The 27133-nt window shown below is 36.1% G+C and overlaps 1 protein-coding gene across 3 annotated transcripts; it reads left to right on the top strand.

Annotated features, from left to right (window-relative positions):
- Positions 1-264: 264 nt before the first annotated feature.
- Positions 265-25145, top strand: ZC3H15 (zinc finger CCCH-type containing 15). Of its 3 annotated transcripts, XM_032356168.1 has the most exons (12): positions 365-471; positions 1255-1370; positions 3160-3166; positions 7686-7787; positions 12459-12570; positions 13580-13732; positions 14166-14257; positions 15369-15551; positions 16897-17043; positions 17209-17310; positions 18072-18195; positions 19920-20733. In XM_032356168.1, exons 2-12 carry the CDS (start codon positions 1330-1332, stop codon positions 20108-20110), a joined length of 1254 nt encoding a protein of 417 aa, XP_032212059.1. In that variant the 5' UTR covers positions 365-471; positions 1255-1329; the 3' UTR covers positions 20111-20733. The 3 variants fall into 3 exon arrangements, 2 of the variants coding, with proteins under 2 accessions (XP_032212058.1, XP_032212059.1); XR_004288825.1 differs by lacking the exons at positions 1255-1370; positions 3160-3166 and adding an exon at positions 24806-25145 and having other exon boundaries at positions 265-471; positions 19920-20296; XM_032356167.1 differs by lacking the exons at positions 1255-1370; positions 3160-3166 and having other exon boundaries at positions 265-471.
- The last annotated feature ends 1988 nt before the right edge of the window (positions 25146-27133 follow it).

The following is a 27133-nucleotide window of genomic DNA, read 5'->3' on the forward strand; positions in this document are numbered from 1 at the left end:
CAACAACGAACCTGAAGGGAAGACCAAAGAGCAGCGGGCGCCAACCAACTCGCCTCATTGATCCTAAGGCCTGACACAACCTAGAAAGGACCAGGTGGATGAACGACATCACAAGTGATGCCAAGTCATTTCCCCACGTCCCTTCCCTGCCCCCTCCTGGCCGGCCGCGGCAGAAGCGCACGCGCAGCTCCGTTTCCGGGCGCCCTCCTCGCGACCCACAATGCTCTGCGGCACCGACCTGTCGCAAAGGCCGCATTTCGGCGGCGAGTGAGCGCCTTGCTTTCCGTGCGGTGCGGCGGCGAAGGAGGCCCGTGTCCTCTTCCTCCTGCCGCGGGGCCAGCTCCCCTGACGGTGTCCAGCTGCGCTTAAGTCTGGCCGGTGCCACCTGTCTCCGCAATGCCCCCCAAGAAACAGGCTCAGGCCGGGGGCAGCAAAAAGGCGGAGCAGAAAAAGAAGGAGAAGATTATTGAAGTGAGTACCCACCCCCTCCCCCACTCATGCTGTGAGCCCTCAGGGAAGCAGCCTCCTGGTTCCCCGCTCCACGGCTTCTGCTCGTGTCTTCCGGGACGACGTGTCCCCCCTCTGGCTCTGTGGCCCACTGCCCCTTCCCCAGCCCCGTGATGACGCTCCCTACCTCTCATCGCTATAGTGACGCTGCTGGCGCCCCCGCACCCAGCCTCTGCTTCTCCGCCCACGCCCCCGCCTTCACCGACCCAGGTCCGAAAGGGCACCCCTCTCCCCTACCCCTTTCAGGGTTTTGACCTTCGCTGGTCCTTAAAATTGAAGACGTTTCTAGCCTGGTGTTTTTGGAAAGTGCGCTGAATGGGCTTGGGTCAGACTTTTTGTGGGGGGTCGGCTCGTGAGGAGCCTTTGTGTTCCAATTTTACCCATCACTTAGGAGTGGTAGTTGTTTCGAGCTAACAAATTACCACTTCGTGGCTTTTTCGATCCATTACAAGTTTCATAGAGTGATGGTTTCTTTAAGGTCGCAGCTCACCGTTTTGTACGTGGCTCTGTATATATACGTTGTGAATTACATCCGCTCTGCTTTAAAAGCGATTGTTTCAGTGTCACTAGCTGTATTAAGTGCCGTATTTGAATTTGTTGTGTATTCACAGATATGTAGATGCACATATATATGTGTGTATACACACACATTTATTCAGTTAGTGCCCTGAGTCTACAGCTCTTTATGGCCGAGGAACATTATTGACGTTCTTGAATGTTTTGTATTTGCCTTCTAATGACTACCAGTGAGTTTCCTGAGAGTGAACCATCAGTGACTTTTAAACGGTTCTTCGTATTCTTTGGATATAATTGGAAAAACCTATGACCATTTTCCTGCTTATGGTATGCCTGACTAATGGACACCCTTTGTGGAAGTGTTACTTTTTATCAAACTCGACCAAAATGCATGTTGGTTGTTTTGAAATGAGTTTATTTATAAATGATTACTGGTTTTGTTTATTTGTTTTTCAAAGGTTTTATTTATTTGTCAGAGAGAGAACACTCAAGCAAGAGGATCGGCAGACAGAGGGAGAAGCAGGTTCCCCACTGAGCAAGTAGCCCATGCGGGACTCAATCCCAGCACTCTGGGATCATGACCTGAGTGGAAGACAAACGCTTAACCAACTGAGCCACCCAGGCATACCTAAATGATTACTGTTTTTAATATTTGGTATTTATAGCCTTGAAAAACATCAGTGAAAACCCTCAAGGCTTCATAGTATAAACCATATTGGAACTTGTCTTTGTCAATTTTTACATAATTTTTAAAGTCTGCTGGTTTAACATGCTCATAAAGAATTCTAGTAATCATTGCGGAGTTCCAGCTCTGAAGCAGAAACTGTATTCTATTTCTCTTTTTTTTTTTCCTATCTTTTTTTTTTTTTTTAATGGGCTCGAATTCATAACCCTGAAATCATGGCCTGAGCTGAGGTCAACAGTTGGAGGCTGAATTGACTGAGCCACTCAGGTGCACTCTCCCAACCTGTATTCTTATTGCTAATTTGTTCTATTTAGAACTGTGATGAAGCAGATAGCCAGAACTTTAAAAGCAAATAACTATCTTCTTCACACATGTGTCTCCTGTCACCTTTTTGAACAATCTGGACACTGGCATTTTAGTAGATCTCTGGGAATGGTGATCTCCTAGCACTCACTGCTATGTAAACAAGGGACATTTTAGGGATCACATTATACTTGTCAGTTTCCTGTACTAAGATTGAATTAACATGATACAAAGTGAAATTTCCTTATAGACGTGAAATTAAATGTTACCTGACAAAGTATACCTCCCACATTATTGAACTTTAACTGTATGCAGTGATTTTTATTTTAAATTGGCAGGAGTAGTATTTTTGTTTTAAGGAGTTTTACATGAAAGTTATGTACTGTTTCTCAACTAAAAGTGTAGGTATATAATGGGTTCATTCATCTTGTATACAGTTATTCTTAAGGTAAAGAGAAAGCAACCTTAGTTTCATTAATGAAAACTTAGCCAGAGAAAAATATAAAATAAGACAGCTGCGTTTTTTAACGAAAGATACCCAAACAGTGATGCCCCTGCCCCCCATTTATCATATATGGTGGGCATCTTTTTTTTTTTAATGGTAGTAAGGTTTTGTAGACTCAAGTGTACTGCATGGATATTTGCTACCAGTGGAGAGGTACAAAAATACCCCCTAGTGAATTTAGTGTTAAGTTTATCATTTGTTGTGAAATGAGATTTATGTAGAAAATTCTATTACTCAGCCTGGTTAGGAAACAATATATTTCTCTTTGTTAAATATTATAGATGACTTTTTTTTTTTTTTTTTTTTTTTAAATTACCCCAAACCCTAGCATATCCTGATGGCTAGTGTATGGGGTTAAGGATGAAAATTGATTGAGGAGCTGGGAGCAAAGACTGATGTACTTCTTATCCGCAAAATGGAACTAATTCCTATATTATAGAGCTGTGGGTTAAATGAAATGACATTTGTAAAATAATTGACATATAGATAATAAATGGCAGCTACTATTATTTACTATTTAAAAAAGAACTAGTAAGTGAAAATAATCAGACTGGCCTGTGCAGTCTATAAAGGGTTTACTTTCTGTCATCTGAAATAATTTCCTTCTGTTGCCTACATTTTTTTCTTTCTCTCTTTAACCTTTCCAAAATGTATTAATTGATTTGCATTAATAGGTATTTTCTTTCTGAAATGAGTATATAAAAATATGTTATGGTTCTGTTAGACATTTATGCAGTTATTTCAAATGGCATATACTATTTGCTTTCTTATAGCTGACATTTAATAAACTGAAGTCAACTTTGAGAAGTAGATTTGAAAATGGAAAGAGAAAGGATCCTTGGGTTGTAGGGCATGCAAATAAATTGTCCAGCTAAGGACTTGTAGCAGCAAGAAAGTGGTAGTAAGACACCTAAAGAGATGGTATCCAGATATGTAAAGGATGGAGAAAGAGAAATGATTGGTTGCCAATGGAAAAACTTTAGTCAAGGTCAGTTGATTATTTGAAGTTAGATTAACCAGCTATAGAATATCCATTTCATGAATGGAGAACAAAAATACATTAGACAGTGCGTGTGGCGGGTGGGGGAGGTAGACAATGACTAACGAAATAAGTGCTTGCTTCTGCTTACCCTAGTGTCCCAAAAGGTAGTCTCTAGTTGTCTTGGAGTACTATTCAGTATTGTCCTGCTCTCCCAACCCTTCCCCCTTGTTTTCACACATCTTATTTAAGGAGTGGAGGCTGGCTGTAAAAGAAGCATGATTACTTAATGGGATGGCAGGGGAAGAAGAAAGGGTCAGTTTTAAGGGAAGTCTGGAGTTCATTGAATGCTAAGGCTCTGGAGCTTCAGGGAGCCATCCTTTAAAAAAAAAAAAAAAATGTTTTCTAAACTGCTTTGTATTCAGTCTTGCACATCTGAAACACACACATACACTGTTCCTTCCTTACAACCTAAACTTTGGGACCATATGAGGTCTATAATAGTCCAATGAGGACTATTATTTCCCAGTTTATTTTTTTTTTTTTTAAATAAGAGATTTTTTTTTTTTTTAAGATTTTATTTCTTTGATTGAGAGAGAGAGAGAAAGCATGGGAAGTGGAGGGTCAAAGGGAAAAGCAGGCCCCCTACTCAGTGGGGAGCCCAATGTGGTACTCCAGGATCCTGACCCGAGCACAAGGCAGTTGCTTAACCAACTGAGGCACCCAGGCGCCCCTCCCAGTTTTATTTTAAGCACGATTTGGGTTCAATTGTAACCTTCAGTCTTCCTGTCTCATACTCCCCACCTGCAAAAAATCCAGGTTAATCTTCACATAGGTGTCCTAAATTCAAGAAAAAGAGAAAAGCCCTTTTGAGGTATTCCAAATTATAAACCATCCTATTTTCAATAGGCGGTGTTAGTATCCCACATCAGCAATGTGGTATTCAGAAAGCTTTTTGTGTACCAACCTGCACAGTAACCTAACTAGGTTTCTCTGGAAAATAGTTTTTCATGGTGGAAAGAACAAAGACTTTGCTTGGAGTCAAATATACCTTGGTTCAAATATCATCTGTGTTACTTAATAGTTAACACTTAGTGAGCCAGACACAATTATCAGTGTGTTGGAGAGAGAAGACAAGCCACGTACAAGTGATAAATTTATGCAGCTTTTTTAATTCTCTCAGTGAGATAAGTTTTATCACCCTTTTTGTAATTGAGGAAACAGGTACAGGGATTAAATAACTTGCCCAGGGTTACTAAATTGGCCATTGGGAGAACCACCATTCAAACCCAGAAGTGTGGCTGCAGACCTCCTATTGTTAACCAGTGTGCTCCACTACTTTGTAGTAAATCTTTTAACTTCCACAACAGTCCTAAAAGGTTAGAGTGAGACCCACTTTACAAATAAGAAAACTGTGGCAAAGAAGGCAATTTGCTCAGTTTTGTTTGAGCTTAGAACTTTTGCAGCCTGCCTCGAGCTTATACTCTTAAATCATTACACTATACAGTCTGACTTCAGAATTGTTGAACAGTTCTCAGCTTCAATATAACATAAGATTGTTAAGAGGATTCAATAAAATATACGTTGACTTTAGGTTTCATGAATGCTGAATAGATGTGTCCCCTGTCTCTGTGAAAAAAATAATGATTTCTGAGCTCTACCCTAATTAAAGACTTTAAAATCACAACTCATTCATTATCTCTTTTAGGCTGGTTAATTATGTGCTAAAGCGGTGTAATTAAACCTGAAAAACTGTTTTTCTTCTGGGATCTGGAGCTTATATACTTCTATCAGAAACTGTTGTCATGAGTATTTTTTTCTAACTAGGCAAGTCCCCTTAGAGCACTTTTTTCTTTCCTAAATCTTCATATGTTAGTATCTGTCTTACTGTTTGTTATCTATCTTGCTTGTTTATTCAGTAGTTTTTTTTTTTTAAAGATTTTATTTATTTATTTGACAGACAGAGATCACAAGTAGGCAGAGAGGCAGGCAGAGAGAGAGAGAGAGAGGGAAGCAGGCTTCCTGCGGAGCAGGGAGCCCGATGCGGGGCTCGATCCCAGGACCTTGAGATCATGACCCGAGCCGAAGGCAGCAGCCCAAACCACTGAGCCACCCAGGCGCCCCTATTCAGTAGTTTTGTGGTTAACTTATGGGGCATGGTTTGAACCCTAGTTATGCTCTTCTCTGGCAGGCCTTATGTAGATGCACTTGCACTTTGATCTTGAAATTTTTATCTAGGATTTTTCCATCTCCCCTACCTCCCATGAGAACTCACTTTTGTAAAAGGAAAGTGTCATTTCATACCCGGTTGCTGCATGTGCTCATTTCTTTTCATATATCACATACTTGACCATCTTTTCTTCTTACTGAATTGAATGTTGAACTCTCTTACCTGTAAAAACAAGGGACACCAAGGGCACCTGGGTGGCTCAGTGATTTAAGCCTCTGCCTTCAGCTCGGGTCATGATCTCAGGGTCCTGGGATCAAGTCCCACATCGGGCTCCTGCCCAGGGGGGAGCCTGTTTTCCCCCTTTCTGCCAGCCCCTCTGCCTAATTGTGATCCCTCTCTCTGTCAAATAAATATATTTTTTTTAAAGGGGGGAGGGGACACTGGCCCTAAAAAAAAAAAAAAAACCTCAAGTTCAGCATGTTTGTATGTCCTACTTTTTTTACATGCGTAAATTACAGAAAATTCATGTAGAGTTTTGAAATATGGGATATTAAAACATGAGAGAAATTTAAGTAGGGGAAAGTGAAATTTTGGTATATGGTTGGATGTAGATGTGAATGAATAAAAAGATACTTCTTAATGAGAACCTTCTAGAGCTGAACTGTCTTCAACTTTGCAAATGTTAAGAAAACTGAAAGATCTGTTTTACTGATTTTGAGATTCTGTAAAGTTACCGTCATGCTGAATGTTTTCAAATACTAATCATATTAGTACTGTTTTTCATTTCCAACGTGTCCACATAGGTATTCTGCAGCTGTAATACTTCCTATTACTTTGTCCCTTCCCTCAGAATAATACCAAAATGAAGGCTTTAAAATCGTCAGTTTATTTCAGACTGATTATTTTTAGAGGGTCTCAACGTTTCAATAGTATAGACCTTTTTACCGCTTCATCCTTTCTCAGATCTACCCACAAACAAGAAAATGAAAAAGATGCAAACTCCCATTTTAAAATTAAACATCTAGGGTCAGCTAGTTGATTCAGTTGGTAGAGCATGCAACTTTTTTTTTTTTCCAGATTTTATTTGTCAGAGAGAACAAGCAAACAGGGGAAGCAGTAGGCAGAGGGAGAAGCAGGCTCCCCACTGAGCAAGGACCCCCCCCCAATATGGGACTTGATTCCAGAACCCTAGTATCATGACCAGAGCCAAAGGCCGATGCTTAACCAGCTGAGCCTCCCAGGTTCCCTGAGCATGGATGGAACTCTTGATCAGGAGCTCATGAGTTCAACCCGCATATTGGGCATGAAGCTTACTTCGTGGTGAAGTTAAACATCTGTTTGAACCTCAGTCTACAAAGATTGATAGTGTATGGATAAATTGGTAACTGGCTCAGTAGAAGAACAGAGCTCAACCAACTAAGCCACTCAAGCACCCGTATAAATAAATCTTTAAAAAAAATTTTAATTGTTTTGAGAAGATAATTCTCTTACAAAAAACAAACAGACAAAACCAATGGAGTACATAATATTTATGCAGTATTCCTAAAATGTGTTCGGTAGTACATAATCCCTTAGGGTACTCTCAGAAGAATGCATTTTGAAGTAAAAAAAAAAGATTCAGAATTGCTACATACTGCATCCCTCCTTTTAAAAGCTCTAAGATATCTTACATTTAAGAATTAAAAACACTGTTAGGCAAGCATTTTCCTAAACTTTCTTGACTGTAGGTCATCTTGTCCTGTATTCCAACCCTGCACATCCTATAGAATTTATATTCTGAAACACCTTTGGAAAAAGCATCTTAGAGTAACAGGTTTAATAACGATAGTTGTAAGTATATATTGAATTGCAAAGAATTCTGGGTCGACTTGATGTTTTAGTGTTTCACATGTTTATGTAGCATACTAAAGAAAAGTTTTCTTTTGCATAAATGAAAGAGTGGTTTTTAGATATGAGTGAAAAAAATAGATGAGAAATTAATATAAATTGCTAAGATATTTCTGTACTCTTTTTCATTCAGGACAAAACTTTTGGTCTAAAGAATAAGAAAGGAGCAAAGCAACAGAAGTTTATTAAGGCTGTCACTCATCAGGTTAAGTTTGGCCAACAAAATCCACGTCAGGTAAATAACTTAAAATTTCTGCATTTTTTTCATATGGATGTAATAAGGCATTTGTTACAGATAGACATATTTGGAATGGTAATTGTATTTTAAAATGGAATCCTACTCTAAAACTTTTCTGCATCTTGCCTCTGTTACTCAGCAGTATGTCTTAGATATTTCTCTAAGTCATTTTGATACAGCTCTAATTTCTTCTAATGGCTTCATACTATTCTACAATATGGGTGTACTGTAAACATCCATTTCAGTGTAAGTCATCACTTTGTTTCTAGCTTTTTGACATTAGAATAATTCTATGAGAAATGTCTGTGTACGTGTGTTCTTAACAGGCATTTTTGCTTTTTTGTGACACATTTCTAGATCAAGGGAAATGGACTTCTTTTTTTTATTTGTTTGTTTTTTTAAAGAGAGAGAGTGTGAGAGTGCCAGCTGGGTGGGGAGGGGAGAATCCCAATTAGCTCCGAGCTAATGCAGGTCTCGATCTCATGACTCTGAGATCATTATATGAGTGGAAATCAAGAATCTGATGGTTAACCAACTGACCCATCCAGGTGCCCCAGATATCTAATTTTAATAGATTAGATTAGTTTCTGTGGCGATTGTAATCCTTCGCATTTTCATTTGCAGTGCATGAGTTATAGGTACTAACGTTCTTTTTAATGTTTTCCAATCTGGTAAGTATAAATTGAGACCTCATTCTTTGCTTTGTTTCCCTCACTACAAGTGAGTTTGAGGTGTTTTTGTTTGTTTGTTTGTTTGTTTTGTTTTTTTTGGTTATTCTGTTGTGAGTACCTTTTCAAATGGTTGTTGGCTGTCTGGGTTTATACTTCTCTGACTTGTGTATTCATATCCTTTGCTTTTCTGGTTGTCTTTTTCTTGTCAATTTATGAGAGACACCTTTGCCTGCATTACAGATAATTTGTGATGTTTCTGTTTCATTTGCTGTACAATAATTTTTATTTTTTGTACTGTCAGGTATGTCTAGCTTTTTAAAAATACAGTTAAAAAGTCTCTTGCACCACAGGATTATGTGTGTTTTTCCTAGATTTCTATTTTATTTTTAAAGTCTATAATTTGTCATAAATTTATTTTATATGTCAGTAGGTTAATATTCTTTCAAATAAATGGCCATTTACACCAGCATCATTTATCCCACCAAACTGAAATACCATTGTTGACATATAGTAAAGTCTCAAATATATTAGGATCTATTCCTGGATTCTCTTTTCTGTTCTGCTTATTGTCTGTCCCTAAACCAGTATCCCATTGATTTTTATTATAGTGCCTTAGTAACATGTTCTGTTAGCTCTTTTTTTTTTTGAAGATTATGTTTATTTATTTGACAGAGATCACAAATAGGTGGGGGTGGGGGGGGGGGAGCAGGCTCCCCGCCAAGCAGAGAGCCTGATGCGGGGCTCTATCCCAGGACCCTGAGATCATGACCTGAGCCGAAAGCGGAGGCTTAACTCACTGAGCCACCCAGGTGCCCCTGTTCTGTTAGCTCTTAAAGGAAGTCCTTTCCCCCAAATGTTACTTTTTTTTATATTTTTCTTGGCTATTTTTAGGCATTTATTCTTCCATATGAATTTTGAAATCATTTTATCTATTGGCAACACGTTCAAAAAAGTTAGCTCCTTTTCTTCATGTTCTTTAGATCTTTCACTTTCTTGAGTTTAAGATTTTACAGACCTGCATCTTTATTTTAAAAAGTATTCTTTTTGCCACTCTGGAAATACTTTTTTTCATCTGAGAATATCAGAATATATGTTTGTGACTGCAATCTGAAACAAACTTCTCTCACATATATTGTCAGCAGATTAGTGCCTCGAGCATTTTTCTTTTCTTATACCCAGCTTGATTGTAGAGCCAAAAACTATTGATCTTCCATGCTGCTAATTTAGTAGCCTGGTTTAATAAAAATGTATGCTTAGGTCTTGGAGTCATCTTATTTGTTACATGAACTTAAATTTTAGTGACACTTATCTGTACAGTGGAAGGATAATTACCCTTGTAAGGTACCTGTGGTGGTTAAATGAGAAGATAATGTGGATCTTCTGGGTAATATAGGTGTGTGAAAAGAATTTACTTTTCTTCCCTTATTCCTTTTTTCAATCCTGTTCTCCTCTCCCTATTTTTTCTTCTAGTGGGAAGTATATTGACAGATAATTTTATATTTTATAGACCCGAGAAAGCCTGAAATTTTCAGTGGTGGTGGTGGTGGTTAGGATTGATAGTACCTTCAGTATTATAATTTTTGATAATTTCTTGGGTACTTGGGTTTTTATCTGCAAAATGAGCAGCAGTCCTGCTGTTAGAGCCAGGTACCCCACTGTAGGCCCTGTACTGTAGAGGATGACCCTACTCTTTGTCTCCTCTAGACATAGCTCTCCCACAGGCAAGGAGTCAGTGGGTTAAGGGAGTTTATACCATCCCTCTCCACAATACTTCAGGGCCTACAAAGGTCATGTTGCCTATACTTAGGGTATACTGTACTGCCAATATGCCTGAAGTACTCAAAAGGAAGGTTGTATGTTCACTTCAGCAGCACATACACAAAAAAAGAAGGGTATGTGCTGGGAGTATGGACAGATCTGAATCCATACCATGTCCTTCCCCACACCTTCCACCTTCATGCACACACATGGTGGGATGAAACTCAGTGTGGGAAGAGGAAGAGCCAGAAGTTGATTCTTGTTTTACTGCCGTGCTCCAGCGTAGAACTCCATGGAACCTGGGCATTTTAAATTTGAACCCGTCCTTCCGGGTTGTAAGGTATTATTTGTTAAGTAGGGGTACAAACCATATTTTATTTAGCATTAGTTTGATTTCTAACTTACAAATATTCACAGAAATGGTTTGTCGGCTTCCAATGTATCCTTGCTCTGGGTCCATAAATGTTGAGATGAACCTCATGAACAAACGATAGTTTTATTATAGATAAAATGACTTAAATTTTTCTTTTTAAAAAATGTTTTCCAGTTTTTCCATTTGAACACATCTGCCGTCTGATCAAAGTTGGGATTTGGGATGTCTTTAACCTTACAGCATTTGGCCATTGCCTTCCTAAAATTTCTCTTTCCTTAAGTACTTTTTTTGTGCTGGATTTCCACCTGTTTCTGTGATGTTTCTTGGACCCTTTTATGGGCTTTTTAAAGTTGTGGTTTTGGCTCATTTAATATTGGTATTCTTCAGGGAACTGTCCTCTGCTCTTATCACCTTTTTTTAATCACTTCTTTATGCTATTCTTGAATAATCTCTTATACACTCAAAGTTTTAATCAATTATTATCGGTAAACTGTTTCTAAAATCTTTATTTCAAATCAGACTCTCTCCCCAGGTATCAAGATCCTTGTCCACTTGCCTTCTAAGTAGCTCTATACAGTTGCTCTGTAAGCATCTCATACTCAGGATGTCTAAAACTGAGTTCATCTCCACCTTCTGCCCTGAAACCTGTTACTCCTGTATACCCTGTCTTGTTTAACAGCACTAACCATACATGTGATAGTCCTAGACCCCACCCTCTCTTTTCTACTTCTTGTCTAGTCAGTCACTTTGTACTGTCAGTTCTACCTCCTTAAGAGTTCTCACCTCTTTTCTCCAACCTTGCTACTAATGCCTACTTTAAGCTCATGTTTTCTTGCCTACAGCAGTTGCATTAGCCTCTTCATTTTCCTTGCTGTTCTTGGGCTTCTTCTAGTCCACTTTTTACACAGTTGCCGTTGTGGTCTTTATAAAATACAGTCTGATTGTGTCATTGACTTGCTTTAAGCCACGGAGTTTTACCTGTCACCTACTGATGCAGTCCAAACTTTTCATTGATGTTTCTCATACTGTGTTCCTTCTCGTGCCTGTATCTTTGCATTGGCTGGCTCTCTGCATTCCTTTTCTTACCCATCAGAAAAATTCATCCATAAAGTGTTAGCTCAGTCTAGTTTTCATAGGCATATAGGCGTTCCTTGTTCCCAGAGAACCATGTATTATATTACAGTTGTTGACATGTCTGTCTTCCCACTAGAGTCTGAGCTTCTTTAAATAAGCATCTTTATCTTTTCATCTTTGTATTCCCTGTCATCTAACATAGGACCTGACATATAAATGTCTGGATGAATCCTCTAATCATATTAGGTATGTAAATCGTGTGCCTGGAACTATGTCATATGTCATATTTGTTTTGTTTTATCTCCCACATTGACCTAGCTCAGTGTTTTTCCACAAGGGGAATAGGTATTTTGGGTGGTACAGTTCTTTATTGTCTGGGACTGCGCATTTCCGGATGTTTGCATTTCTGATCTTCAAAAGGCACCCTCATGTTTCTGGGAAGTGGGTGGTTGTCATAAGAAGAAAATCCCAGGTGAGAACCATTTACTAAAAGTGCTGGGCATGTAGCAAATGCTTAATAAATGCTTATTGCTGTAAGCTTCTGAATATGCTTTTTACTTGGCATGGTACCATTTATAAATTATTTTAAGTCAACTGATATCGCAGTTTCATTTAATAGTTTAACCATACGATTTAATATATACTTAAAGGCCATTGTAACACTGATACTAAGAGGTATGGATACATAAATGTGCAAATGTTTTGTTAGTGATGCTCTATGAACTATTATATAATGAGAACAGTTTTATTATATGAAACCAAATTTTCATATTATTCCTGGGAATATTTTAGGTAGCACAAAGTGAGGCTGAAAAGAAATTGAAGAAAGATGACAAGAAGAAAGAATTGCAGGAACTAAATGAGCTATTCAAACCCGTAGTTGCTGCTCAAAAAATAAGTAAAGGTAAATTTTAAATGTCAGAAGTATTTTTATCAAATATTCATATTTAAAAACCTCTTGATTTGTTTTATGAATACACACACACAAAAAGCACAAACCCATTAATACAGAGAATAAACTGATGCTATGCCAGAGGGAAGGAGGTTGAAGGCCTGGGATGGGCAAAAGGATGAAGGGGAGTGGGATGTATAGGCTTCCAGTTACAGAGTGAAGAAGTCATGAGTATAAAAGGTACAGCAGAGGGAGTATAGTCAGTGGTATTGTAATAGCATTGCATGGTGACAGATGGCAGCTACATTTGTGGTGAGGGTGGCATATAGGCTTGTCAAATCTCTATGTTGTACTCCTGAAACTAATGTAACATTGTGGGTCAACTACAATTTAAAAAACCTTTAATTTGTTTTGATGTATATTTTCTTCATATAAGCCAGTGTGTCTGCTATGGAAATGATATTCCCTTTGTCAAAATTAAACTATATCAATGACTTTCTTATAATTCCTCTATATATGTGCATAGCTATGTGATTGTACAACTATAAATTCAGCCACTACCCCCCCACTTAAGGTAAAATTAAGGATTTAGATAGTCTGCTAGTTGATTTATAATATCTGTTCTTTGGTAGACAACCTGTGGTTCTATAAATTATAAGTTCCAAACTCTTGGTAGTATATCTCCATGTATGTTTATATTTCTCTTTTACCTCTGCCTCATTGACTCAAACTAGACAAGTGACTATGGAATAACCTCTGAGTTTGTTTGGTTTCCCACCCCTGGAAATAAGAGTAAGAATGGAAGGAATAATGGTAAGAATAAAAGAAACAAAAATAGGTAAAAAATGGTGTAGAATGAGCTTTAAAGAAATGTCTTAATAATCACCTATAAGTGGTATTTTCCTCTCACATCAGTGAATGGAAAATAACAAGTTCACCAGTAGTAATTATATCTCAGATAGAAGCTATACTTTGTGACCTGGCAGATTATAATACAAATACCATGTGCTGTTTGACGTAGGTGCAGATCCCAAATCCGTGGTGTGTGCATTCTTTAAGCAAGGACAGTGTACTAAAGGAGATAAGTGTAAGTTCTCTCATGACTTGACTCTGGAGAGAAAGTGTGAAAAGCGAAGTGTTTACATTGATGCAAGAGATGAAGAACTTGAAAAAGGTATTTTTTTAAGACATTTTCTTAAAAATATCTTTTGGTTGTTACTAAGATATTTAGAACTTGAAGAATATTTTGCTCTTAGGAAGGCTGTGTTTGTAAAAAAAAAAAAAAAAAAAAAATTCTTTTCCACAAAATCTGAGTTGACAGCATTATGTCCTTTAGTTAAATAAATGAGGATGTATAAAAAGCAGTTACTTCTTTTGAATTAGTCTCACCCTTTCTTCCAGTACTACCTTCTCATTTGCCTAAACTGCTTGGGATTTCGGTGAATAATTTCATAGCACTGTTTATTCCTATCTTTGGTGTCATTTAAAGAAAATGTGTCAGGTTATAAGTCTTATATCCAGCTTTCCTGTCTAAGGAGATATGCAGTTTGTTTTGGGAACAGTAGATACAATTACAGTATTTAGTTTTCATATCTCTTTTTATTTAGATACTATGGATAATTGGGATGAGAAAAAGCTGGAAGAAGTAGTGAACAAGAAGCACGGTGAGGCGGAAAAGAAAAAACCAAAAACTCAAATAGTATGTCCTTTTCTTGAATTGAGTTGCTGTGATATTTATCATTAGGGAGAATTATGTGGCAAGGTATTTGCTGCTATTTTTTACTGGATTATTTTTAAATTATTGGAGCTTTTTATAAAGTGCATCAAGCTTTGTTGGAATTTGCAAGTGTTAAGTCATACAGAAGTAGCCTTTGAAAAGCATGTGACTAAAGTCCTCAAGTGTCATTTTCTGAGGTGATTTTACTTTCTCTCAGATATGGATGAACACGATCACATATTCAGACAAGAATTCTTTCCTTATGCAAAGTGAATGGAGGGACAATTGATAAACACCTACACTAATGATGAGATTTTTAAATCAAGAAGGTGAAAATGAATTTTGGATAGGTAATGGCTCTAGTATTCCAGGAAATGCACTTTTAAAAATTTATACCTTTTTTCTCGGACCCAGCATTTATGTCCACATATTTACCTATAGTGCAGTTATAGTGAAAAACCTTGATAGCTAGAAAATTTCTAAACACTAGTTTTATTTATATCTGCTCTATTTTTTTTTGAGGAAAAGAATATTGTTTATTAGTTAATTTTCACTTCTTTTAAAGTTTATTATCTGAGGCTTCAATACAATTGTATTCTGCACCAAAGGTCACTGTCCTTTGGTTCCTTTTGTACCTTGCTTGCTTTCTCCCTTCTTAGATGTGAGAAATTGCCTGTAATTTCAGGTAATTCAAGTAGTATTTGTATCGCTATTGCATGTGATGAGTTTTTAGGAAAGATCAAAACAAAATCATTGGTTATAGTTTTTTATAACCACATTTTTTTTTCATTTATTTAAAAATCAGGGTTGGATTACATTTACAAAGGCTAAAACTGAGGCATGTCCTTTGTGTAATTCAGAATTTGGAGCAGTGTTGAAAATAGAAATATTATATAGATCTTCTCTAAAGGGAATTTACCATTGTATTAAGTATTTTAAGATTGATTTACGTGTACGTTTCTGTGCCAGGGATGTTCTGAAAAGTGAATAGCCTAAGGATGTGAATAAGAATGTACTTGTTCCATATATTTAAGCATTTACCTTGTAAATGGACTTCACTGAGCCACTGCTGTGAATAATATTGTCTCTACAGGTGTGCAAGCATTTCCTCGAAGCTATTGAAAACAACAAGTATGGCTGGTTTTGGGTATGCCCTGGAGGTGGTGATATTTGCATGTATCGTCATGCACTTCCTCCTGGATTTGTATTGAAAAAAGATAAAAAAAAAGAAGAAAAAGAAGATGAAATTTCATTAGAAGATCTTATTGAAAGAGAGGTAACTAGAATTTTTTCCTACTATAAAACTAAAGTAATATTTATCGTGAAATTATAATATTTACCACTTGGGGGCAATAACATGTTATTATGGAAGGGGAAAAAAATAGAACCTTTTCCCAAAGTTGCCTTATTTTTTTCTTTAGTTATTTTATGTCTAGAATATAAACCTAACCATAATCATTAGTCCATCATGACATTAATTTTAGGATTATGAAACAATTTTTTATGCCACTGGTTTATCAAATTCTATAAGATTGTTGTACTAGTATATTCATTAAAATGATACTCTGATTGAACTTGAAGTTTTTGATGTTTCCCTTGATGTCTTATTTTTTAGCCATTTTACTAATCAATAATACGTATTGAAGGAAACAACTCCTGCAGTTTTCCAGTTGTATATTTTATCATCCCTGGGGTCAAAACTCCCACTGTGTCAGTAGAGGGGAATATGTCTCATTGAAGAAAATCTTCTGCTCCTCGTTTCTGGTTCAGCACAAAAGAGGTTTACTCCATGAGATAGCAGATGGGGCCACTGAGTTAGTAGATATGGCTCCTGGGAGTGACAAGAAAATGTTGAGATTACTGGAAATACTAGGTTTAGGATTGTATATTTCAAATTATATCCATTTTGTCTTTGGATTGTCTAACTATGTAAGTGTCTAAGGTTGGGATTATATACATTTGTTCTTAAATAGACATATTGTTTAGTGTCTCATATAAAGCACTATGCTATAATAGAAAATACAGACTTTGGAGTCTGGTATATTTGGGATTGTTTGTATCCTACTTCTGCCAAGTACTAGCTATTAACCTCGGTAAATTTCCCATATCTTTCTGTTTGCTTATTTGTGGAGATCAGCATGTTAGCGTATGTGTAGAAAACATTTAATACTGATAGCTGGCAGATGTTCAGGAAGTATTATTTTTCCATATATTTATTACTTGATTATTGGCTCTGAGGAGCAGATGGTGTTTTTGCCTAGTTTTTTCCCTCTTTTCCTAAGGAACACAAATGATACTTGGATATTTTCATGGTACTTTTGATATTTTTTTGTTTTCAGCAGTTGACTTATTTTAAAACCATTTCTCATATGACAGGTTTTACTCATTTTCGGTATTGAAAAGAAATGCAGCTCAGAATAATATATTTGACTGTGTTTACAAATGTTTGTATCTCTGGACACTCATTTTACTCATTGCCATATAAAATGAAAATAAATCTGTTTATTCTAAATTTGATGTCTTATTAGTCACAGGCAAGAACTTAATTGCATTAAGAGAAAATTATTAAATATTGTTATAGGTGATTTGTGGGAAAATAAACAACTCTTTTGTCTTTGCAGCGTTCTGCCCTAGGTCCAAATGTTACGAAAATCACTCTAGAATCTTTTCTTGCATGGAAGAAAAGAAAAAGACAAGAAAAGATTGATAAACTTGAGCAAGATATGGAAAGAAGAAAAGCAGACTTCAAGGCAGGGAAGGCTTTAGTGGTACGTCCCAAACTCACTTGAAGAGATTCTTTATTTTTTCTTTCATTTTATAATTTCTGTGTCATGCAGGAATTTATTTTAATTTAATCATGTTTATGTCTGAAATCCATGACCATGAAATGTTTGAATTTTACCATGAGTTGATATATTTGTGTATCTGAATAGATTAGCGGTCGTGAGGTGTTTGAATTTCGTCCTGAACTGGTTGATGATGATGATGAGGAAGCAGATGATACCCGTTACACCCAAGGAACAGGTGGTGATGAGGTAAGAAGAAGCTTTGGCACCTCATCTCCTCATGTTGATGGAGAGAAACAGTGGAGTATAACAATAGAATAGCATGGTTAAGAGAATCAACTCTAGGGCCTCAGTTCAAATCCTGACTCTAATCTGGGAAATCATTTACACTGTAGGTCTCTACCTTGATCTGTAATAAAGTCATAATGATAATCCCTACATGCAGACTACTTGTGAGAGTTAAATGAGTTAATAAAATTATATTATAGTTCTTTATACAGAAAGTAGAACAGTGACTGGGGTAGAGTTAAATGTTTGTATGTATTAGCTAAAAAGTGTGTGTTTTATTTTCCTAAAAGAAAAATGATTTTTTTGTTTGTTTGTTTGTTTAATATTTTATACTGGGAAAAAAACAGGACAGAGACTAAAAGGAACAGAGTAAGGGGAAAATTGAGTAGGGAGCAAGAGACAACAGCAAAATCACTCAGTTACAGGCAAACATAGCTGATTATTCATTTTTCATATAGTATAAAATTTTAACCTCTGTCTTTGAGTTGAAAATAAAAATGTCATATTCTGTATGTGAGAGGAAGAAAGTTGAAATATGACATTGCTACTTTTTTTCCCAAGAAGTTTCGGAAAAGGAGTGAATTTTGGCAATTGTCAGTTATTGTTTTCACTTGGCATTAGTAATAATTTTGTTTCACTAAAATAAATGTCAGAGGTAAAAGGTAAGTAATTTATGAAAGCCGTTCTCATAAGTAACAACTTTATTTTTTATGTTTTTAAAGGTTGATGATTCTGTGAGTGTAAATGACATAGATTTAAGCCTGTATATCCCAAGAGATGTAGATGAGACAGGTATTACTGTAGCCAGTCTTGAAAGATTCAGCACATACACTTCAGAAAAGGATGGTAAGTATGCTAACTTTTGTATTCCAAGATCCCAAGAACTAGGATGCTGTCTAAAGATAGCAGGGGTGGACAGTTAGACCAGACTGGCAGACTTTGATGTCTGCAGGTACCAGACTGGTAACGTAAATATGTATGGTTTGGCTATATATAGAAATAGTGAGTCGTGGAAGCTGTAGAATTGGTGGCTAGGTGGATCCTGAAGCCATTAACTGGAAGTAGAAGGGGACAAAAATGAATTTGGAGATGTAGCTAATCAGTTTGGAACCTCCTGATTTTGAGATATATTAATTATCAAACGTGACACTGTCAACAGGAGGAAAACTTTTGAAAATCATTTTTGTTGGTAGCTCAGAGTGAATGAACTCACCCAGGCACAATACTTAACATGAGAACATTGTAGAATATACTGCAAACATCAGTTAGAGTACTCAAAAGAGGGAAAGCTTGAGAAGTACAAAGGAAAAGAAAGAAGAATTTCAGAAAAATTAAGTAGGATTTAGACTGGAAGTCTTTAGTTGTAGTTAAAGAAAGGAGTTGTAGGAATTAGGGTGCCAGTTTTCATCAGGACTGCAATCATAAGAGCAATGAGGAGAAAAATAATTGCAGATAAATCTTACAAATTTTGTTTGAGGGGGAGACATGGTCATGGGAAGGGCTTATATACCAGGGGAAAAAGATCTGGGAGAAGAAGAAAAATGGAAGATGAAAGGGTATTAGTTACAGAAACAAGATCTGGAAATGGAAGTAATAAGTTCAGTTAAGAGTAAGAATGAGGGAAGGACTGGGTAGTAAGGCTTGTTGATAAAATTTATGTCTAATGGTGCCTTGACTGAGGAGTTGAAAGAAAAGGGAACGTTTGGCATGGTTAGTATGAGAGGAAAACGTAGAATACTAATCAAGGCAAAGGTTGAGAGAGCAAAAACTAACCTTATTTTTACAATAAAGGAATGCAAGTTATAACTTGAAAAACTGGCTTGCCCTCCTGAGGTCTGAGTGCTGTCAGCCTATTGTCTTAATGCCAATCTGAAGACTGGATTTGCTCCTTTTAGAAGTAGGGCTCGTAACAGTAGGGAAAATTGCAAGTACTTCAGAGTCTATAATCCCCCAAGACTTGACATCAAAGATGTTTAAAATAGCTAAAATCTAAGTAAGGCTATTAAAAATTGTCTTTGTGTAAATATTGATGTCTTTGAACATTAAAAGACAGCATTTTTGTTGTCTCAGTCTTTCCTAGCCTACAAAGTAGCTGCATAACCCTAGGTTCTTTTTTTCACAATTTGATAGGTTGAAATGTTTTTGGGTTCACATCTCTTTGCAGCATTACAACTAATGTGATTTAACTGCTGTCCCCCAAATCAAAAGCTAAGTAGCTGCTAATAAACACTTTTTATTCCATGGTCATTTATTCAAAATACTATGTGGAAGTTGACTTTCTAAAAACCTAATTGCTAGGTCATATAGGAAACACTAAATTTAATGTAAGGTAAATCTTGCTTTCAAATGTATACCATTAAGCAATCAAATGTCTATAGTGCACAACATACTTGCACTAGATATATAGCTTAAGCTTTCTTAGGCTTAGAAAAAGATCATTTCTTGTTGGAGTAATCTTAGGAAAGGCTTTCATTGAAAAAGGAAAAAAAATGTAGTATGTCTGTGACTCTCAGTTGCTAATGGAATAGTGTTTGTTTCTTGGCCTTACTGATTTCAATGTTTACTTTTAGAAAACAAATTAAGTGAAGCTTCTGGTGGTAGGGCTGAAAATGGTGAAAGAAGTGATTTGGAAGAGGACAACGAAGGGGAGGGACAGGAAAATGGAGCCATCGATGCTGTTCCTGTTGATGAAAATCTTTTTACTGGGGAAGATTTGGATGAACTAGAAGAAGAATTAAACACACTGGATTTGGAAGAATGACAACAGACAAGTCTGAAAAAATTAAGCCAGCTCAGCATGAGTTGAAATTGACTACAGTAATTTTTTTCCACCTAGAATTCTTCAACAGGATGTTTATTTCCCATGCTGATTCTGGAGGGCTTACTCTCCTCCAAAAAAGGAATATTCTCCCTACGTCTTGTCTTCTGACTTTGGCTACATCTCATAGTAAGTTCAGAGTAGTTCATGATAAATTGAAAATATAATGGTCATTGCAGAAAATGATTGTTGTAACTGTCCATTCAAGTAGGAAGTGTGACTGCTTTTCCAGCTTTTTGTTTTCATTGGGCATGTATTATAAGAACAACATAAATATAAATTTAAATTTAAAATACCCTTCATTTAACACAGTTTTTAATGAGTGATTTTCTTTGTATTTATGTGTTTCAAAGACTGCCTAAAATATGAGCACTGTATTTCATAAAGGAAACTGCATATGCAGATTCAGTATTGTATATCTTTGGACGATTAGATGGACATTTAAAAAGAAACTTCTTTAACCTGACAGAATCAGCTGCAATGCCCTGTGTTAAATTGTTTTAAATGTTTCCCTCTTCTTTTTTGCCAATAAAGTTGTAAATAAAGACCGTCATACATTAAAATCCAAATATAGTCCTTTTTTTCTTTAAGTTTTTATATGAATATTTTCTTAGAATTTATAGTTTGAGGATCCCTTATAGTTAGCACAGAAGGAATACACAGTTAATGGATTTTCTTAACTGGTTATGGGACTACGTAGAATACTGACAGTACTACTATGAATTCAGTAAACTATGAATTTGGCTTTAAAGAGACTACAGATAAAACTATAGGAAAGAGTAATTCCCTAATTGATAGATATCAGCCTAATTAAATATCACCTACAGAACTAATTACTACTTAGCCATTTTTGTGGAGACCGATGGTATTAACAATATTACATGCTGAAATTTGATTACTATGAAAGAGTGTAAACAAATTCACCAGAAAACTGAGCTGAGGGTCTTTGTCATTGTGTTCCCTGAAACATTACGATGATACAGTTAAATGGACATAATTTACAAATGGCATATTGTGCCAGCAGCTTTTTGTCATTTTATTTTCAAATATTTGTGCTGTGTTTCTTTTGTTATCTGCAAATAAAAATGGATTCTAAAGCATTAGACTAAGATAATAGTATGAGCATATCTGGTGATGGCCCCAATTTCATTTCTGCCTCAGATAAATTGTTTGATTTTTAAATCTGAAACTTAGTTTCTTCATCTGGGTATAGCAGTTAAAGTGCTTCTCAGTTATAAAACCTAAGAAAACATGATTGTAAATTTTGTCAAATGATAATATCAAAGTTTATAACGACTTGTACTATAATTGACACTTTTAAAATGTAGAACATGAACCAAGTTTATTTCCCATATGCAATGAAAGTATACTTTGTATATAAAAAGACTGCTTGAGTTTTAAAATTTTGATCTATGAAAGATTGTTCATTTCTTTATGAAAAGTTTTAAATGTTACCAATTGTAATATATAATAATGAAATATTTTCAAAATAATGTAGAGTTTAAATCTTTCTAAAGCTGTAACTCAAGCAATTCTTTTTCACTTTTGAAACCATCTAAAACTTTTCCAAATAATTGTATTACTTAAGAGCTTACCTTTAGTCCTTTTACTTTAGGCCCTAAATTGTGTGTGTGTTTAAATGTATGTGGAAGGCCTTTTTAAACAAAAGTATGCTGAAGACTTAGTTCTTGAATTTGAAGTATTACTACCTTACAGCAAATACGTGATTTTGAAAACCCAGATTTTCTTTAGTAAGTCAGTCAAAGGGAAATGCTATCATGGAGGTAATTTTTGATACCAACAATTTTTTTTTTAAGGTTTTATTTATTTGTGGGGCGCCTGGGTGTCTCAGTGGGTTAAGCTGCTGCCTTCGGCTCAGGTCATGATCCCAGGGTCCTGGGATTGAGCCCCGCATCTGGCTCTCTGCTCAGCAGGGAGCCTGCTTCCTCCTCTCTGTCAGTCTCTGCCTGCTTGTGATCTCTCTCTGTCAAATAAATAAATAAAATCTTTAAAAAAAAGAAAAGATTTTATTTATTTGTCAGAGAGAGAGTTTGAGAGCACAAGCAGGCAGAGTGGCAAGCAGAGGCAGAGAGAGAAGCAGGCTCCCTGCCAAGCAAGGAGCCCAATGCGGGACTTGATCCCAGGGCCCTGGTATCATGACCTGAGCCTAAGGCAGCAGCTTAACTGACTGAGCCATCCATGCGTCCGGATACCTACAAATCTTTAAGATGGCCTTCACCTATCTTGCCATTAGGTTTCTTCCATTATAAATACAATCAATATATGCTCAGAGAATACAAAATATTTTAATATGAGAAAATTAAAATGTAAACTTAAATCTAAAATAACAGTATATTTCAGAGGCCAATCGATACAGTTTTGTTTTATTAACAGTACAGTTATGGTATATTAGTACAGTAAATCTGAAATTAGCTCCTTTTTTCAAACCCATTTACACATAACTACATAGTTTTTTCCTACAAATTGTTCTTTTTTCTCATTCCCATTGTTAACATAGTATATATCTCTGTAATCTAATTTCAGTTATGTAAAGGCTTATGATTTAGACATTCCGAAACTTACAGTGTAAGCCTTCCATAGTTCTGCACTTATTTCCTTATAGTCTGTAAAATGAGATTATTTTCCCAAATGTAAGAACTTTTAGTTTTCTCCTCAATATCCAGATTTCATCAGCCCATGTTCTTTTTATCCTATTAACCACTTTTTGGGTAATCTCCAGGTTGTACCAGTGTTCTCAGAAGAACATACTTCAGTTTTTTTGTTTGTTTGTTTGAACTATTTTATTTATTATTTTTATTTTATTTTTTATTTTTTCAGCGTAACAGTATTCATTATTTTTGCACCACACCCAGTGCTCCATGCAATCCGTGCATACATCAGTTTTATTCTACATGTGCATCTGTTTCTACCTGTGAATCCTTGAACTATTTTTATCTTAGTCTTAAGGTTCTGTGTATATCAGTGACAAAGGTCATCAATACCACTTTGACTACACTACATATTTTAAGAATTTTGTGATGGTGTTTATTTAATATTTATTTTGAGTAATCCTGTTTATGGCATATAAAGTAAGAATGTGTAATTGAAAGTACTTGAGTTAATAGAAACCCCTCGATTTAAAAGTACAGTGTATAATAACACTAATTGTGTGGATCAGTTCATAATTGTGCATTATTGTATATGTTGTGTGTGTTGCGCTTAGAAAAGTTCAACGTAGGGTAGTAGAATCCACTGCACTAAGTTATGTAATGTTCATCCTTGAATTTAGTAACTAAATCCTTTTGATGATTTTGTGAATTAACATGTGATTGAGAAGCCAGTTAATTTGTGGAGATAATGCATAACTATACCAGCTGTTATCCATTCAGTTATAGTCAAGCTAATTAACTAACTACATTGGTAGTTCACTCCATGGATTATTTTCTTCTAATATGCTAAGAATTATTAGGTAGTCCAATACCTCTTGCACTGATTACCCACCATGGAGGAAAAGTAAATAATTAATATCTTTTATACTCCAGAACTATCTTCCACTCCTGTAGGGGGGTGGGGATTAATTGCTAATAGTTTTAGCCTATTTATCTTCAGGCAGGACTAAAAAGAATTACGATACTATCTAGTTTGAGCTAATCATTGCCGTTTTTTAATTATTTGATTGGTCTTTTTAATTTTTTCCCCCAGTGTAGTCTTTTAATGGGAGGGGTAAAGACTCAGCTAACTAATATGCATGCAGCCTTCAAGGACACTTAGATGTGTGAAATGGCTTATATATAGGAGACCCCATTCATCCTTGACACCCATGCCACACCTCCCGTCTCCCGAGATTTTTGACAGAAAAGAGCTTGATCATCCAATATTAGAGATTAAAAAAAATTATATATACTCTTTATAAAACAGTAAGAATCACTATTAGAAGTGACAGAATTATCAGCACAGGGGAGTTGTCTGTAAGAAAACAGTGTTCGGAAGGCTGGGAAGGCATTCACTGGAACAGTATTTCATGCTAATCATAGAACCCTGTGTCCATACGCAGCATGCTACTGTACAAACATGTAATACTCCTTAAAAATATAGGAATGTAAGAACAAGTGAAACGGTTTAGGATCAATTTTCCTGATAATTCATTTGCATAAAATTAGAAAGTTTCATCTGGGCAGGAACATAAATCTCTTCATCCTTTACATGTGTCATGTATATATAAAAGGAAGAAAGGAAAAAATTACTTAATTTCTTAAATTCTTTATTTGGCAGGGGTGGGGGGTGGGGTTGCAGAGGGAGACAGAACCCCAGACAGACTCCCTACTCAGCACAGAACGTGACACAGGACAGGATCTCAGGACCCTGAGATAATGACCTGAGCCTAAATCAAGAGCCAGACTTAACTAACTGAGCCACCCAGGTGCCCTTATCATTTAATACAAGCTTTATATGCTGCTTAGAACTCTGCCAGTTTATTTGAAGTCAAATGAAAATAAGTACAGATTCTTTTTTAAGTTTCAGTAAGATTCTTAAATGATAATGCATATCACTCACTGCATTCTTCCTGAACAGAGTTGAATGGTGCTAACAGTTTTCAAAAGCCTGTCCATCTTTTTCATTTTCTCTTCTCTTTGATAGTTGAAGATCAGAAGACCAAGTGCAAAACTGACTGTCAGAACTTGTCCAGAGGCAAACAATAAAAGCATAGGAAAAAATTAAAAGTGAGCCAATAATATTTCAGAGGCTTTGACAACAAACTTAAGCTGCTAACAGGTTTATTCTTGTACTTATGTTTTTGTATCCGATCTAATTTCATACATAAGAATCATCATACTTGTCTGTAGAACCGGGAATAAGTTTTTCTATGAGAAGTACATAACACATTGGAATTTGCTGTGCAATGGCCTTCACATGGAGATTTTTGCCACAGTTTTAAATGAAATTTATTTTTCAAAATGTGACCTTATATGGTGAGTTACTAACATTTGAAGGTGTAAAATAAGGCAAAATTCAGAAATGTCTGAATTAATTCCTCTGATAAAACCAAGTGGCTTTTCAGAGTACCTGGGAGGCTCAGTAGGTTAAACATCTGTCTTCGGCTCAGGTCATGATCCCAGGGTCCTGGGATCAGGTCACACATCAGGCTCCCTGTTCCTTGGGGAGTCTGCTTTTCCCTATGCCTCTCCCTCCACTCGTTCTCTCTCTCTCTCTCTCAATATCTTTTTTAAAAAACCAAGTAGCTTTTCATTAAACAGATTTACTGAGGTATATTGACACAAACTATGCATATTTGAAGTAAACAGTTTTGTTTGACAAATGTATATACCTGTAAAATCATAATCACAGTTAAGATACGTTGTACATAATCAGCCACACCAGAATATTCCTCTTGCCTTTGGTAGTCCTTCCATCTTCAAGCAAGCACTTATCACCATAGTTTCATTTGCATTTTCTTTAACTTTATGTAAATAGAATCCTATGTATTTTTTTTAACTTGGCATAATTATTGGAGATATATCCATGATGTTGGAGGTATCAACAGTGCGTTCTTTTTTGTTGATAAGTAGTATTTTCTTGTATGGATAAAATAACTTGTTTATCTGTTAGTCTGTTGGTACATTTTAGGGTTATTTCCAGTTTGGGGTTATTACAAAATTACCGTGAATATTCACATACAAGTCTTTGTATGAACATACAGTTTCACTTCATTTGGATAAATACATAAAAATGGAATGTCTAGTTCATATTTCTTTCTTTAAAAGATTTTTTTTATCTGACAGAGACAGAGAGGGAACCACAAGCAGGGGGAGTGGGAGAGGGAGAAGCAGGCTTCCTGCTGAGCAGGAATTCTGACTTGCGACTGGATCCCAGCACTCTGGGATCAAGACCTGAGCCCAAGGCAGCCACTTAACTGACCAAGTCACCCAGGTGTCCCATCTAGTTCATACTGTTAGCTTTTAAGAAATTTCTACGATGTTTTCAAAGTGGTTGTACTGTTCTGTACACCAGCAGTTTATAAGAGTTCTGTTTGCTCTACGTACTCACTAACACTTGATGTAATCAGTTTTAAGTTAGGTCTGTTATCCATTTAGGGTTAATTTTTAATCTGGTCCAAAGTATGGATATAAGTTAATATATTTGTGCATAGTGAACAACTTGATAATTCCAGCACCATTTATTGGTAGACTGTTCTACACTGAATTGCCTTTGTATCTTTGTTGAAAATCAACTGACCATCAATTGACAATTCAACTGTTGTGTTTTTTTTAACTATTTTGATTCATTTATCTCTTTGGCTAGCATATTGATATCCTGCTTTCTTCATGACTGTAGCTTTATACTAATAGAGTCTTGAAATCAGAATAATTTCTCCAACTTTGTTAATCTTTTACAAAGTTGCTTTGGCCTTTCTAGATTCTGTGCATTTCCATGTGCATTTTAGAATAATGAGCTTGCCAATTTTTACCAAAAACAAAACAAAAAAAATACTGCTAGAATTTTGATCAGACTTAATTAAATTTGTAGATCAGGTTTGCAAGGAATTGACATTTCAGTATTGAAACTTCTGATCCATGAGTATGATACATGTGTCCATTTTATTTAGGTCTTTGAATTTCAGTGTTTTGTAGTTTTCAGTATGCTGTTCTTATACATGTTTTGTCATATTTATCCTTAAGCATTTCATATTTTTTATGTTACTGTAAATGGTATTTCTTAAAATTTCAGTTTACAGTTATTGGTGGTTAATATACAGAAACATGATTTTGCGTTTTGATTGTATTCTGCAACATTGCTAAACTCACTTAATTCTACTAGATCCTTTTGTAAATTTCACAGTCTTCCACATAGATGATCATCTGAGAGTCACATGTGAATAAAGAGGGTTTTCTTTCTTTCCAATCTGGATGTTTTGTTTCTTTCTCTTGCATAATTGCATTATTGTGCATGAATCAGCAAGCCTGTTTT

The sequence above is a fragment of the Mustela erminea genome, chromosome 8 (genome assembly GCF_009829155.1).
Source record: "Mustela erminea isolate mMusErm1 chromosome 8, mMusErm1.Pri, whole genome shotgun sequence".
Lineage (NCBI taxonomy): Eukaryota > Metazoa > Chordata > Mammalia > Carnivora > Mustelidae > Mustela > Mustela erminea.

Coding starts and splice junctions, on each gene's coding strand:
- ZC3H15 (XM_032356167.1), top strand. CDS start 397: ATGCCCCCCAAGAAACAGGCTCAGGCCGGGGGCAGCAAAAAGGCGGAG. Junction 17,311..18,071: donor AAGGAACAGGTGGTGATGAG/GTAAGAAGAAGC, acceptor ATGTTTTTAAAG/GTTGATGATTCTGTGAGTGT. Junction 18,196..19,919: donor ATACACTTCAGAAAAGGATG/GTAAGTATGCTA, acceptor GTTTACTTTTAG/AAAACAAATTAAGTGAAGCT.